Source organism: Balaenoptera musculus, chromosome 5 (genome assembly GCF_009873245.2).
Source record: "Balaenoptera musculus isolate JJ_BM4_2016_0621 chromosome 5, mBalMus1.pri.v3, whole genome shotgun sequence".
Lineage (NCBI taxonomy): Eukaryota > Metazoa > Chordata > Mammalia > Artiodactyla > Balaenopteridae > Balaenoptera > Balaenoptera musculus.
Window position 1 is genome coordinate 88,223,057 of NC_045789.1, and position 15,758 is coordinate 88,238,814.

At 45.2% G+C, this 15,758-nt stretch overlaps 1 protein-coding gene across 1 annotated transcript in view; it reads left to right on the top strand.

Annotated features, from left to right (window-relative positions):
* The window catches only part of SEL1L3 (SEL1L family member 3), a 100,824-nt gene that overhangs the window by 62,849 nt on the left and 22,217 nt on the right, over positions 1 to 15,758 (top strand). The window contains 6 exon segments of the mRNA XM_036852909.1: positions 414 to 533; positions 2,981 to 3,121; positions 6,723 to 6,785; positions 9,802 to 9,978; positions 12,355 to 12,482; positions 14,039 to 14,122. Of these exon segments, the coding sequence (XP_036708804.1) occupies positions 414 to 533; positions 2,981 to 3,121; positions 6,723 to 6,785; positions 9,802 to 9,978; positions 12,355 to 12,482; positions 14,039 to 14,122 (713 nt within the window).

A 15,758-nucleotide genomic window follows, 5' to 3' on the forward strand; every position in this document is an offset into this window, starting at 1 on the left:
AATAAGGTTATACTTAGAAAATCTTGATTTACCTTTTTGGATGCCGTGTAATCTGGCTCTGCGATCAGCAGCACAGAGGTGGACTTCTGAATTAGCCTGAGCGATGGAAGAGGAAGTGGAATAAATTTTGTCCTCCCAAGGAAAACACTTTGATAGGAACAAAAATACCCATTTAGATATAGGACATGTGATCCATTCATTTAAAAAAGAATTTGATCTCATGGCTCTGTGGACACACCTCATATTTCAATTATTCATATAGTTTTTACTTGAGCAGTTGCTGCTTTAAGAATAATGTCATGTCTTTTGCATGCCCACATCATTTGGATATTTTCATTCTCCCTTCTTCTCCCCTCCTTTCCTCCCTCCCTCCCTTCCTTCCCTCCTTCTTTTCTTCCTTCCTTCCCTTTTAGGCATACGTTGAGACAATTAGACTAAAAGATGATGAAATTCTCAAGGTACAAACCAAAGAAGATGGAGACGTCTTCATGTGGCTGAAGCATGAAGCTACTCGAGGCAATGCAGCAGCTCAGGTAAAAATGCGTTCCACAGTTTTGGAAAGTCTCTCAGCCACGATAGACCAGGTTACGCCGTGATAATAAAGTATCCCAAACCTAGTGGCTTAACACAAGACCAGTGTATTGTTGTTCTCTGTTGTTGTCACTACACGTCCAATGGGGGTGGCATGGGCTGTGCTCTCATAGTCCCCTAGGAGCCCAAGCTAACAGAGGCTTCACCAAAACACGCTTCCAAAGCCATTGCCGCAGGACGACGCCGCGACACATCACAGGCTGAGTCTTAACGCTTCTGCTCAGAAGGGGCACGAGTCATTTCTCACATTTCATCGGCCAAAGGAAGTCAGCTGGTCACTCTTGACCTGAGTGAGCCGGAAAGGTAGTCCAACCGGACCCAGAGGAGAGAGAGCCACGATATTTATGATTAGTCCTAAGACTACCATCAGACATTTTAGTGCATCAGATAGAAATAAAAAGAAGCATCTTGGGGTGCAGGAGAGGTTAGGCAGGCACCGAGAAGAAGGCCACAAAATCAGCTAGGAGCATAATAGAAAATCTGTGTTGCATGTAAGACCAAAAGGATCGACCTTGTCTCTTGAACATGTTTTGTCTTTTGGATAGACCTGTAAGAGGTACAAGAAAGGGCAGAGGGATGGGAGGACCCCCCCCACCCCATCTGACTTCTTGCCCTGATTTCACTATGAAGAAAAGTCCTTATGGGAGCCAGCTAAGGCTGATTGCACTGGAGGAAGGAAACCTCCTTCCCTAAGGATGGATCTAGCTTTTGCTTTGTGTTCCCAGTGAGCACAGTGTCAGGAAGAGCCTCTGCTCTGGGTCTGCTAAGCAGGCAGAAGACCAGAGGTGGGAAAGAGAAAGAAAACCAAAGAACGCATTGGCAAACAAACACTTCAGAGACCCGGTAGTAACGGGTCTCCCACCCCTCCTTAGAGGTCTTCCTAGCGTCTCAGAAGATGTTTTTCCTGGAAGTTACAAGGTTTTCTTTTGGGGGGTGGAGGATGGAAGAGAAGAGAAGGAGATGAGAGGAGAAGTAGAAAGAAGGAAAGAAAATCAAGGCCCACAAGGGGCCAGAATGATAACAAATGTTGCCTGTGCTTCTGTCTTTGGCTCTGTCCCAGCCTGCAGTCTTTCTAGTTCAGGAAGGAATTCCAGTGCATAGTTCGGGAAATGCTGCTGCCGGATTTCATGGGTGCTCCAGAGCTTGCGTGAACATTCCTAACAAAGACACTTCTTCCCTCCTTCATTCAGCAAATCTTTGTTGCGTTGCTTCTATGAGTTTCTGTTGAGTTCTGCTGGGTGGGAGCTGGGGGCACAAGGGCAGACAAATAACGTCTTGAGATCCCTACCACCGAAGACCCCCAGCCTCGATCGAGTCTCATGGTGGAGCCAGCCATGTAGACAGATGCTGGGATAGTGCTGTAGGGAGATGCCCTGATGTGGATGTGCACAGGCCTCCATGCTGTGCACTGGGCCAAGAGGACGGGCAGTACCGCCCAAGGAGAGGGCACTTCACGAGAGCAGACAGTGTGGTTGTGGATCCATCAGCTCTGGCCTGGGTGCAATAGATTACTTCATGTACACACACACACATACACACACACACCCAACACACACACACCCCACACATACACACACACACCACCCCCCCCCCACACCCCACACACACACACACACACCCCACACACACACACACCCCACACACACACCACCCACACACACACACATACACCCCCCCACACACACACACACCCCACCCACACACACACACACACCCAACACACCACACACACACACACACCCCAACACACACACACACACACCCCCCAACACACATACACACACACACCACCCCCCCACACACCCCACACACATACACACACACACACCCCCACACACACACCCCACACACACATACACACACATACACACACACCCCACCCACATACGCACACACCCCACACACATACACACACATACATCCCACACACATACATGCACACACATACACACACCCCCCCCACACACACCCCACACACATGCACACACATACACACCCCACACACATACACACACACTCCACCCACATACACACACACACACCACTCGCATACACACACATACATGCACACACATACACACACACCCCACACACACCACACACACACAACACACACACCCCACACACATACACACACCCACACCCCACACACATACACACCCCACACACATACACACACACAATTTCCAACTTGTGTTAATGACTTGTATTGACACCAGTTCATCTTCAGGGCTCTTGTCCCCAGGAGGAAGATAACATGTCTCTACTCAAATCTTGGTTCTCAATATAAAAACATTTTAAACTAGGTTTGCCTTCCCCCCTTTTTAAAGTCTTGTTTATTAAGCATAACACAGGGAAGTCATTATTCTAAATTGCTATTGTCTTGAAGCAACGGTTGGCCCAGATGCTGTTCTGGGGCCAGCAAGGCGTGGCCAAGAACCCGGAAGCGGCTATCGAGTGGTACGCCAAGGGTGCCCTGGAGACTGAGGACCCCGCGTTAATATACGACTACGCCATCGTGTTATTTAAGGTAAGAATCACTCAATTTGTGCTGAAATTGCACAATTTCTATCAGACTTCCCAAGTGGTTTCCTGTAGGCATGCAGGCAATCAGGGAGCCTGTAACTGAAGAACCTTAGGACATGCTTCTGTCAGTCTGGATGGAAAGGGGTATTTGCTGAAAAGGCAGAGTCAGAAGCAGTTCCCTGCTCTCGTTTTTAATCATTTGTCTTAGGTTTGACACCTGGATTCTCTCTGCTTTTGCAAGGACTGGCATTCTGGAGAAGACACCCATATTTTACAGATTGGTACACGGCCAGCAGCCCCAAAGGTGCTGCAAGTTCTCTATCAGGCAGAGTTATCATTGAATTACAGCTAAGACCAAGTGCACGTTTGGGCTGGATCCCAACAGTCCCGTGGATCGATACAAAGATCTTGGTTTTAAGCCAACAGGAGAGCAGTGGGACGGATGGGAAGACCATTAGCCCAGGAGATAGAGGATGGAGTTCAAATCTCTCCTCTGAAACGATTAGCTGCATCCTTGGACTTATCCGATCTCATGAGACGCTGGTAATGACCACAGATGGAGTGAAATAACCTAAGGAAGGGGCTCCAAGAATTGTAAAATGCTTTACAGAATAATAATATTTCACATTGATTGATGCAGTGCTCATTACCTGATGTACATGTATTAATACATTCAATCCTCGAGACAACTTTGCGAGGTAGGTATCACGGTGTATTATGATAGCTGTTTATATGTGTGGTGACAGAGGCTCAGAAAGGGTTTGTAACTTGCCCAAGGTTGAACAGCTGGTGTGTTTCAGACCTGGGACTGGAGTGCTCTTCACCCCTGAATGCAGAGACATCAATTCACCAATCTTGGAAAAGCTGTTGGCTCTAGTAAGGAAACCCTTGGTCCCTATGTCCAGACCCAAAGGAGGCAGCTGCCCACAGAGAGCGAGTGTCTTCAAACAAGGACGTGGATGCACGTGGCTGAGCTTATCTCCAGAACCACAGCTGTGGCCGCTCACTGATTAACAACCAAGAGCCCAGACTTTTTCTTTGCAGTCGTTAAATCAACATAGAAATGGTTTGACTCTTAGCCATATGCCAGTGCATTCGTATATTTATATAATAAACACCCATTCTGGGCTGACAAAATGCCAGACTCTGTGCTAGATGGGGGGACATATGGATGCATGAGCCTCTTCCCTGACCTCAGGGGTCTCAGATACTCGTGCGGAAGACAGAGGACTGAGACAGGCACAGAGGAGAGGCACCAGTCCACCAGAGTTGGGGCTGGCCACGGCCCAAAGCACAGAGAAGATAAAGGCATGACTCAGACATTACTTCTGCCCACCAGGAGCTTGACATCTAAAGGGAAAGCGAAAGACATAAATAAATGATATGGGAGGTGACAGGATGTTTCTTCAGGGTCTGATTTCCCAAACCTTAAAGCTTTTTTGGTTTTCCTGCATTCTAAGTCATCTCTGAGTGGGAGGATGGAAGCCCTTTATCTACATCTCAAGGCAGATTTTTACCTCCAGCTAAAGATGTCTTTAAGTATTTTCAATGTAAAAAAAAACCCATACAAAAAATGAACTTTCCAAACATGGAGAACGGCAGTGTGCTCTCGGCTTGTTGTCTTGTGTGGATATTCGGCTTATTGTATTCAAAGATGGCGCCATGATGACAGCTATAGTTTGTCCAAGACGGTCAGATACATCCCATTTCACATCCACATGAGGACGGAGCTTGGACTTTTACTGCAGCAACTGTCCTCCATGGATTCATTCAGTGGATGAAGTTATTGAGCACTTGCTATGCATCAGGACTTGACACTTCTCTCACTTTACAACTTCCAGTACTACTCAGACTTGTGCATAGTGTGTAGTCTTTGTGCAAGAACTCACCCCACTTCTGATTATATAATTACACTGGAAAATCCTTGGCCTAGAACTCAGAGTATCTGAGTTCTGGTTGCAGATCTAACTGCGAGGTTTTGGGTAAGTCAACCCCTCTGGGCCCCAGTTTTATTCCTTGAAAACAAAGAAGTTGGAGAAAAACTTTGAGTGCAACCGGGTTCTGACATTTTGTCATCCTGGTCGTTCTGTTGCTTTCCCCGAAATCCAAAAAGGTTGTCTCATTGCTCCATCCACTACTACAAATAGCCTTCATGTCCTTTTGTCTTTCCTCTCCCTCTCTAATTAAACGAAGTAATGGTGCACTTCTGAAAAATATTTTCATCTTCCACTTTACTTCAGCTCATCGGTTTTATGAAATAGGTAAGTTAAAATCGAGTAGAAACTCATTGTATGTAATTTAACCTTTATTTGGATTCACAGTTTTATTTTGGGTCCTGGAAAACTACAAAGACAGATTCTGCAGCATGTTTTCTGTATCCTGTAAGGAGGTTACGGATCATTATACTTTCTCAGCATGGGAATTAAAATATATAGGAGAAAATACAACATGGCAGTTATAAACTTGGACTCTGGAGCTTGCGTTCAAATCCTGCCTCTACTCCTTGCTCACTGTGTGATTCTGGGCAAGTTTCTCTGATGAGAATGATAGCAGCACCCCTGCTGGGGTTGGGAGGATTAGATATGGCAGGAGAGTTCTTGGCCCACGTTAATTAACACAGGAATGTTGCTAGTGCTCTCTTCATATTACTGTAGAGCTAAGAATTTAAATAGAGTGAATAGCTGTATTCATTGCAAAGCCCTCTAACATTATATCACACGTGACCCTGTCAAGCGCTGAGTCTGAGACCAGGAGGACTCCATGGGCTGTGTAGGTCGATAACAGACTCTAAGTGAGCTTGGAAGCATCGGGGTTTTCATCCGGCTCCTCTTACTTGCCATCTGCATGGTCAGAGCTCTGTTTGAGAGAGCCCTCAGGGACCCCTCCTGCTCCAACCGTTTTCCCCACGTGGTCCTGCAGACACCCCCGCGTGGTCCCACAGAGTCCTGCTCTTGTAACAAGAACTCCAAAGCCACATCTCTCTCTGTGATGCACAAACCACCTCTGCTGGAAAAAACTTGATTTTGCTGGAGGGAAGCTTGTCAGTTTGACAGCGTCTGAGGGAACAGATTCTAAGGGGTCCTGTCTCCTTCACCACTGGCTCTTGAGCTGGTTCTGAAGCCACAGTGCTCCACCTTGGGGACTCCCACGAGGACGCTGGAAGGTTGCAAATGACAGCCTGATAACTCTTGACTGTCCGACACAGATAAAGTGCTTTGTCTGCTCGCATATTAGGCAATCCCCAGAGAAATACAGCCAGGATGACCAGACTCATTTAACCTTATTCATGGCTTCTTCCAACAGCACCTGCGGATTGACGGGAATATGATTCACTGGACCATCAATGGGGAATTTTTATGGATGCTAAGCTGGGAGGGTGAGGTTTATTGCCTCTCTTCTACAAATATATGCAAAATAATGACGATGATGATGATGATGATGATATAACAGCTCTGTATATAGAAAGTTTCAAGATTAGATTTTTAATTGAGAAGGCTTGGGCTTTAGTAATCTTCTATTGAACACTGACAAGATTGGTGTGATGGTTTTGCGTGCAACTCTGGCGTTTATTTTCTTCGTGATCATTGCTGTTTATCATTGTTTAGGGTCAAGGAGTAAAAAAGAACAGACGGCTTGCCTTAGAGCTGATGAAGAAAGCAGCTTCCAAGGTAACACTTGTGCATATTGTCAGAGGGAAACATTTCCATCACCACACACCCACGCTCTTACAAGTCGAGGAGAGTGAATGGCCAGCCTTCTGAAGAAGGTAGAAATGCAGTGGGGAGGGAGGGGTCGCTGGCATTGAAGTGATTATCATTTTTGAGCTACCAACATATACAGAAACCTGCACAATGAGGACGGCAAAATTCGAAAGCCAAACTCACTTTCCAGTCAGTAGAAGTCAGACCGATTTTGTTTGAAGGCTAAAATTATAACCAAGGGCTGCCCTAGTAACAAGCAGCAGCAGGGGGGCTCTTGAATTGAATGGGTATAAATGCCATTGAATTAGGAAAACCAAAAGCCTGAATCCTCTAAGGTTAACCCTGTTGTGTCCAATGCTCATTTGCTTCTCCGTGCTTTAACAAAGGGGCTGTTTATCAAGTTTATTGCCGAGTTTAGGAATTATTTTCCTTTTGTCACTATTTACTCTTCAAAGTTACCTTCAAGCCAACTAGTTTAAATATTGCACTACAGAATGGAGGTTATGATATCACCTGTGAGGGGACACACACACACACACACACACACATGCACACGCATGCACACAGGCATGCATGCATACGTATCCCTGCGTGCAAACCCCCAATGCATGCACATCCACACGTGCACACTCACATGTGCGTGCATACAGATTTGCAAGTAAACGGACTGGTAGAAACCGTAATTTTACAACCTTGACAGGGCCCTTTATAGCCCTACAGGCTCTTGAATGTGCCTCCCTCCCCAAGGCGGATAATATTTGCCCTATCAACAAAGACTCCTAAAGTAACCATGCCCATTTTTCTTCCTCAATTCCCTTTCTTTAGGGAGCTCAGAGTTTTCTTTTTTTTCTGTAGAACAGGAAGTTGGCGCATGGGAGTAAGAATGCCAGGAGGCTTTTTCTCCACCTGTGTGGTTTCTAGAGGACACGTGACCCAGGAGAAGGGAACCACTGAAGCGCACGCCAGCTCCTGACCCTGACACAGACTATAGGGCAGAAACAGAAAAGCAGCTTAATGGTGGTCACTGAGGCATGGTTCCAGAGCTCCTAAATTGGGGAAGTAATGGGGGCTTCCCGTCAGGTGTGAAATTTGCATCTCTTTAGCATGCTAGTGGTGAATTGTGTCTAAGGTGCTTTATTCTGAATGTAGTTTTGGCAGAGCTGAGATGCATATTGGAGGAAATGCAGTTTTATGGCCTGGAGTACTCGCATTCTTAAAAGTGTTACATGATTCTCACCCATTCATTCTGCAGGGAGTTATTAAGCCCTTCCTCTTTGTCAGGCACTGTGGAGAAGCACAGAGGTTGATTTTTGGAATTAGCTAAAAGTCACTTGGATACAGCTGGAAATGTCCGGAATAAGGTGTGAGCGTTAAGAAATAAAACAAGATTTCTTGTGGGGCTCCTGATCTGGGTCCAAATACAATTTCTAAAGGACATTCTGGGAATGTTTTGAGTGATGACAGGTACCTTTGAGTAAAGCTGTGTGTCTGGAGGTGAGCATTGCACAAGCCATTTTGATATGTATTCCGTAAGCTTATTCCAAAGCTGGTTCTTGCCACTATATATCACGTGGTCTATTACTTCATGGAAATGCATTCATCCTGCAAATTCTCAGGAGGCTGCCTTGCATCTGGTACCGTGCAAGGCTCAAGACGAACGCCTCTATGACTGATCCTCGGCACTGACACCATCCCAAGTGTTGACTATCTTGAGGGCCTACGAATCTGAACCCTACTCTTGATCCTCAGGGTGTAGGATTTGGATTCTGTTTTGTGTGTCATCAGCGTTCAAAGGATGGCTTTCATTCGTTTGTCGAGTATTTATTGAGCACTTACTCTACGCCAAGTACTAACATAGGTGCTTGGAATACAAAACAAAGATCCCTGCCCTCATGGAGCATCTGTTCTAATGGGCCTTGTCAGTTTCTTTCTCCTGGTCCTCCTGGCACCTGGAGTCCAACGTGAAAAGTAGGAGGTATAGCATTTTAGGAGTCGTTGCAGACTGAAAAGGCTGCAGGCTGGTATCTTGGCATCCATTATTGAGGGATACCTGTCCTTCACTTCTGAAAGGGGAGGCAAAAGAGGTTTGGTTCCACACTTGGACCCTAACTTAACCGGTCTCACAGATGCAAGGACACGCACTGTTTGCTTCTCCAGCCCTTTTCTCCCCTGCTTGTCCATGGTCTTGTGGATCTGGCAGGAAAGGAGGAATCAGAGCACCGAATGCCCGGGTTTGCGCACTTACACCCCTGCAGGGCTCCTGAGCCTTCAACAACCAGGCTGGAGCAGGTGGGGGCATCTGGGGAGAGCAGAGGCAGTCCCCTGAGAGCGCGAATCAGCAAGAACAAGAGGCTTAAGACTAGATGCACGTGAACCGGGCCTTCTGTGGTGCGGGTCCCAATTTAGACACAGTTCTGAACCACCCCCCTCCCCTCTGCCTCAGCCCCAAGCAGTCCCCCAGCACCTGTGCTTTACAAGTAGGCCATTGCGGCTGCTTCCCACAGAGGGTTTGTTGGTGTTCAGGGCAGAGTAATAAAAGATGGGCAGGCAGGTCACCTAGAAGTCCATCCCCAGCCAGGGCAGGTTTCTGGCCTCCTGTCACAGTTGAGCGGTCATGAATTTCAATGGCATTGTTGATACTGCAGGGCAGTAAGAGGTCTTCTGTAGACGAGGGCATTGCGTAAGAGCCCATAGGGGCTGAGAGATGATTTGGGGGCCAGCATCACTGCTGAGCTGGAAGGCAGAAATCCCAGCAGCAGCCGGGTGAAATCCTCCTGGGAAGACGCTGAGGCAGCCTCATGTTTTCCAGCACTTAGCTTTTCTTTAATGCCATCTGCCCCCCAAAAAGAGACAGGAAAGGTTTTTCTCAGACTCAGGCAGAATGCTTTCACAACAGTTGATTCTCTCTGTGTTTGGGTTTTTTTGGGGGTTTTTGTTGTTTTTTTAAAAAAAGGAATTCCTTTCTTGTTGTTCTAAAATCCAGGATTGCCATCAGGCAGTCAATGGCCTGGGATGGTATTACCACAAATTCAAGAAAAATTATGCCAAAGCGGCTAAGTACTGGTTAAAAGCAGAAGAAATGGGGAACCCAGATGCATCATACAATCTTGGAGTCCTGTACTTGGATGGCATTTTCCCAGGAGTTCCTGGAAGGAATCAAGTGAGTAAGACTTGAGACCAGCTGTGCAGCTGGTCAGTCACTTAGTCATGAAGCAGGTGTACTGTATGCCCAACCCAGACAAGGCCCCATGGGTGGTGCAGACACCACCCAAGACACAGACCGTGATCTTGAGGAAATCAAGTGCCCCAGTTAGGGAAGACAAGATGGTGAAGAGCAAAGGCTGGCATTAGCCAAACGCCAAGTGTATGCTAATTGCTGTTGACCCAAACAGTTCTGGAAAGAGGAAATAGTGAAGGCCAAAGCAGTCAGGAAGGATTCATGGAGGAGGAAGCCTAAGCTGGGGAGAGGAGAGAGAGATGATGCAAGGTGACAATGAGAGAGAGATGGTGCGGAGATTGATGACTGATCTTACTGGAAGCAAAGAAAGCTGGGTCCAAATAGGGTTGCCTGGTATGAGACCAGATTTAATAATAATGTAAATAACAATAACAATCTTCAGTGTTTGCCGAACACTTCCTCTAGGCCAGACACTCACAGACACTTTCCGTTCCGACTTTCCATGTCATCCTAACTACCCTCTGGGATAGTTACTGTTATTATATCCATTTAGCAGAGTAAGCAACCGAGGCTCTGAAAGGTTTCATAACTTAGAGTCATACACTTAAGTGGAGTCAAGACCTGGTCCTCATGTGAAATGGAAACCCCTTGTTATTAATAATAATATTGATGATGGTAATAATAATCTGAGCACCATTACATTCAACAAATTAATTGAATGCTCACCCAATGCCAGGCACTCTTCCAGGCAGTGGGGATACAGCAGCACACAAAACAGTCCCTGCTTTGGGGAAGTTTACATTCCAGTGGAGCAGAAAGATAATAAACAAACAAATATATAGTATGAGGGCAGGTGGGATAAGTGTTATGGGGAGAAATAAAGCAGGATAGGGAGGACCGAGAGGGTAGAGATTGGGGGATGCTATTTTATAAGGGAGATCAGAGAAGGTCTCTCTGATATTGTGACATTGTACAAACTCCTAAAGGAGTCTCGTGAATGTCTGGGAGAACATTCCAGAAAGAGGGAACAGCCAGGGCAAAAGCCCAGAGAAGAAAGCAGGTTTGGTGTGCTTGAGGAATAGCAGGGAGGCTGAGCTGGCAGGAGCAAAGAGCAAGGAAGGTGCGAGGAGGTGACAAATCAGGTCAAGGAGGCAGCTACGCTGAGCGAGATGGGACAGCTCTGAACAGGGCGGGAGACGCTGTGTTTCAACAGGTCCCTCCTGGATCCTGGTGGAGACTGGGCTTGAAGGAGACAAGAGCAAGAGCCAGGGGGTTAATGCATTGAGCCCAAGTGAGAAAGGATGGGCAGTATCAGAAGAGGCGCTGAGATGTGACTAGATTCTGGGTGTATTTTGAAGGTCAAGGCATCAGGATTTGATGATGATTGGTTGTGAGGTGTGAGGCCAGGAGAGGAGTCAGGATGACTCCTGAGTGTTTGGCATTTATTGAGATTGGAAGAAAAGGTAGCATTTAATGGGATGGGCAAGCTCTAGCAGCAGAATTGGGGGTTGGGAATCAGAAAAAAATTATTTTTTGTGAAGTGCCATGCCAAGCCTCGAATACATGTTATCTCATTTAATCCTCACACCATACTCTCATGCTAGCTACTATCAGAAGCCACATTTTTTGGTTGCAGAAATTGAGTTATTCTCTTAGTTGGAGAGATTAACTAACGTGCCCAAGGTCACGCAGCTAGTAAGGAGCAGAGCTGGGATTTGAACCCAGGCCTGTCTGACTCCAAAGCCCATACTTAAAAATGGCAGTTAACTGCCTGGGAAAAATAATAGTAATCAGTGGAATGTATACCAGTCTAAGTGTTTGTTTTCTTTTTTCCCTCCACCTCTCTCTGACTACTAGGAAGCTGTATATTTTTATGCATTGCAAATGTCTTTTACCCCTCCCACACATCTGCCAGAATGGACTTTTTATTGTCATATTCTAATTCTCACCTTCCTACTGGAAATGCAGTTTTTGTGTCTGAGTTTGAAAAAAGGTATTAAGCAAGGTTAGGGAAGTAAATGCCTGAAGTTTCACCTGGTGTGACTTTTGATGCTGTCTTCTGTCTGGCTGGCAGGGGTTACGTGAGGATCTGATAAGGTGATAATGATATCCGTAGGGTCTTGTTATCTTATTTATTGGGTAAACTTAACAGAATAGCTGCGGTCAAGGTTATCATGTAGAGAGGCCAGCTTCTGTGAGTGGCTGTCTTCCTGGAACTTGACTTGGTTTTCTTAAAGATGTTAGAAGTTATACCTGTGATGATATCAGGCGTTAAGTGCCTCAGGACCTTAGCTCTGATGAAACCAGCCCAGGAGGACTTCTCACTAATGAGACTGACGTTTACTCATCTCTTTACAGACATTAGCTGGTGAATATTTCCATAAGGCTGCACAAGGCGGACACATAGAAGGAACCTTGTGGTGTTCTCTCTACTATATCACAGGCAACCTGGAGACATTCCCTCGAGATCCCGAGAAGGCTGTTGTGTAAGAACCTGCCAGATATTGCATATGAAGGGAAAGCCATATATTCAATACCATATTCACCATGCCTGAGAAAATAGAGTTTTCTTTTATTCTTTTTTTTCCGCATTTAAAAAAATTTTTTTTTATTTTAGGCTGCGCTGTGTTTTCATTGCTGCGCGTGGGCTTTCTCTATTTGCAGCAAGCAGGGGCTACTCTTCCTTGTGGTGCGCGGGCTTCTCTTGTTGCGGAGCACGGGCTCTAGGTGCGCGGGCTTCAGTAGTTGCGGCCCGCGGGCTCAGTAGTTGCGGCACGTGGGCTCAGTAGTTGCGGCACGCAGGCCCTAGAGCGGGTGGGCTTCAGTAGTTGTGGCACGTGGGCTCAGCAGTTGTGGCCCACGGGCTTAGTTGCTCTGCGGCATGTGGGATCTTCCTTGACCAGGGCTCGAACCCGTGTCCCCTGCATTGGCAGGCGGATTCTTAACCACTGCGCCACCAGGGAAGCCCTTTCTTGCATTTTTAAAAATTCATCTTTATTTTTATCAGTTACACATGCACATAAAAAGCCAAGTCATTTGAAAAGACAAAAATTAAAAACAAAACTTTAATTAGAAAAAGTAATAATTTGACAAGAAAAAACAGGAAATCTCTGCCTCCCTCCCACACACTCCATTTCCTGCTCCCTGGAATAAATCACTTTTCATCTTTTAATTATTTCTTTTTTATTTGCCTCTATGTCTAAATAGCATGCTTAAACCACTATTTCTTGTTATACTCATTATAGGCATTGTCTAATGATGTCTCACTAGGAAAGATAAAGAGATATAGTTTTTTCACTCTGCCACCTCTTGCTACCCTGCATGCTCATGCTTCCTGCCCTCTCCCATCTTCCCCATAAATATATCACTGGTTTGGTTGGATTGGGTTTACATTATTATGGGTAATAATGGGTTTACATTATCATGACAGGGTTTACATTATTATGACAATTTAACGCTATTCACAGCTGAGCCATGTAGTATACTGTGACTACTCTTTCTTCCTTGCATAACTTTTTGTTTTCTATGGGATAATAATTATTTTTTATTGTTATTTATCTGCTTAGCTCTGTCTGTGTATTTATCATTTCTATGTACTCGATCTCCACATTCTCCTTCCATCGTCTAAATCTCTTCTCAGTATGTCTACACGCATCAGGTACTCTATTGATTTAATCTTCTTGGCAATGTCTCTCTTGGAGTCTTTGTTTAGGAAGAGCTGTCCTTCTGAAATCAACTTGCTAGAACTCTTAATAAAGATGATCTTTTTCCATGTTAGTAGACTTTTTTCATTAGGTACTTTTCACATCTTTTTTTCCCCAAAATGACAACTCCTAAGCATTCATTAGAAAGGGCACTGAATACAAGGCTCTCAAAATGTATCTTTCTTTATCTTCTTAACATTCAGTTCTGGTTTGTTGCTCCATAAAAATTCTAAGAAGCAAAATATTCCCCAAGTGGGATTTATTGAAATCATACGAAGTAAAAAGCTATCATTTAATTTGCCATAGTTTGGATATTTTCCCTTCTGTTTCCTTTTCAGATGGACAAAGCATGTAGCCGAGAAAAATGGCTACTTGGGCCACGTCATTCGCAAAGGCCTCAATGCCTACCTGGAGGGCTCGTGGTAAGTTAGATTGGACTTTCTCAGTCCTTACCTTTCAATCTGTCAGTGTAGTCTTATGAGATGGAGTCTTAAAATGAAACCGAAAAAGCAATTTGCAGGGAAATCACAGCCTCCCGGTAATGATATTCAGAGTATCACCGACTGATTGGCTGTTGATTAGAAAACACAGCATTTCCATGTTTAATTATACACAAAAATTAGTTCTCTAGAGGGAGCGTCCGCATTCATCAAATTGAGAGACACATGAATACGTTGACTTCTCTTCCCTTCAAGCTTGCTCTTCTTGGTTTCAGAGTCTGGAGACCGCACAGGGGGTCCTAGCTGACCTCTGCCTCTCACTGGCAGGCCACACAAAGTCCAGGATTTCCACCTTGTTTGTGGGAAGGAGCGAAAGCAGTGTGTTGAGGGTTCAGGCTACATCTTCCGGTAGATATTTTATCGCATCTTCCCTAGGATTGCTGGAAGTCACTCACCAGACCTCCAGTGTCACAGCCACACAGACTCACTCTTTCTAAGCTTCTTCTGATGGAGTTAGCAAATTTCATCCTGTGCTGAATGGGATGAGACCCCGCACATGAGCACTTGTAAATGCCCCCCATTTGCAGTTACTTGATTTTACAAATAAGGGCGCACTTCTCCAAGCTCTACCTGAGTCCGTCTTTCTGTTTTCTTCTGTCAGCCCTCGAATTCTGTCCTACTTTTCCTTGGGCCATATTTTCTTGGCTCGTTTATTGCCTAAATGATCTGGGTATTTCCGTAATAACTAAAAAAGATATGCAAATCAGCACATATCCCATCTGTCCACCGCCTCAAAGACATTAGAGCAGACCTATCACTGATCATACTCGGATCCGAACCTTAATTAAAAATTAAAATATAAGTCCCAGAGAGCGCCATTTTCTTCTTTGGTCCATGGGTGCCCACGTAATCAACAGATAGCACCTCCGTGAATGAGAATCTCAAATTAGGGAATTCAGGGAAAATGAGCCCAGGGAAAACAGCACTGAATAACAATGTTTATTATTATCATTCTTTAAAAGTTTATCATCTGTGGCCTTACTTTGCATAATCAGAAAGAAATTTTTTAATGAAATGATCATTTTCCAATTGATACACCTTACAATTTGTGGGCTGTTTTATTTGTTTCCCAAGTAAGCTTCTGTTCATGAAACTCCCAAATTTGACTTTTGCCCATTTCTACTTCTCACCCTCGAAATTTCCCACCCTTTATTCCCCACAACTTCTTAGGGGAAACTAAGCATTCAAATATCAAAATGTTTGTTATGTGGGGTTTTCCCAAAGGGAGAGCACATCTGTAAACAACCCCCAACACACACACACACACACACACACACCCCAAGATGTCTGCCACTTTCCCACAAAGAGAGTATCTGCTAATAGCTTATCTTTCTTGCCGACTTTTGAATTTAACATCACAAATCACTTCAGGGAGCGCATTTAAAAATTTGCTGTGAAGGTCAAGAGGAATTAAGATTTCGTGGCCTGCTGTCTTTCTTAGAATATTCAGCCACATCACATGATTGATTTGGGGGGAGGGGGAGCTAGGGATTACGTGTGTTCTACACTGTCGGTGAGTTTGGGTTGAGTTCAGATTTTACTGGGTACACTTAAATGC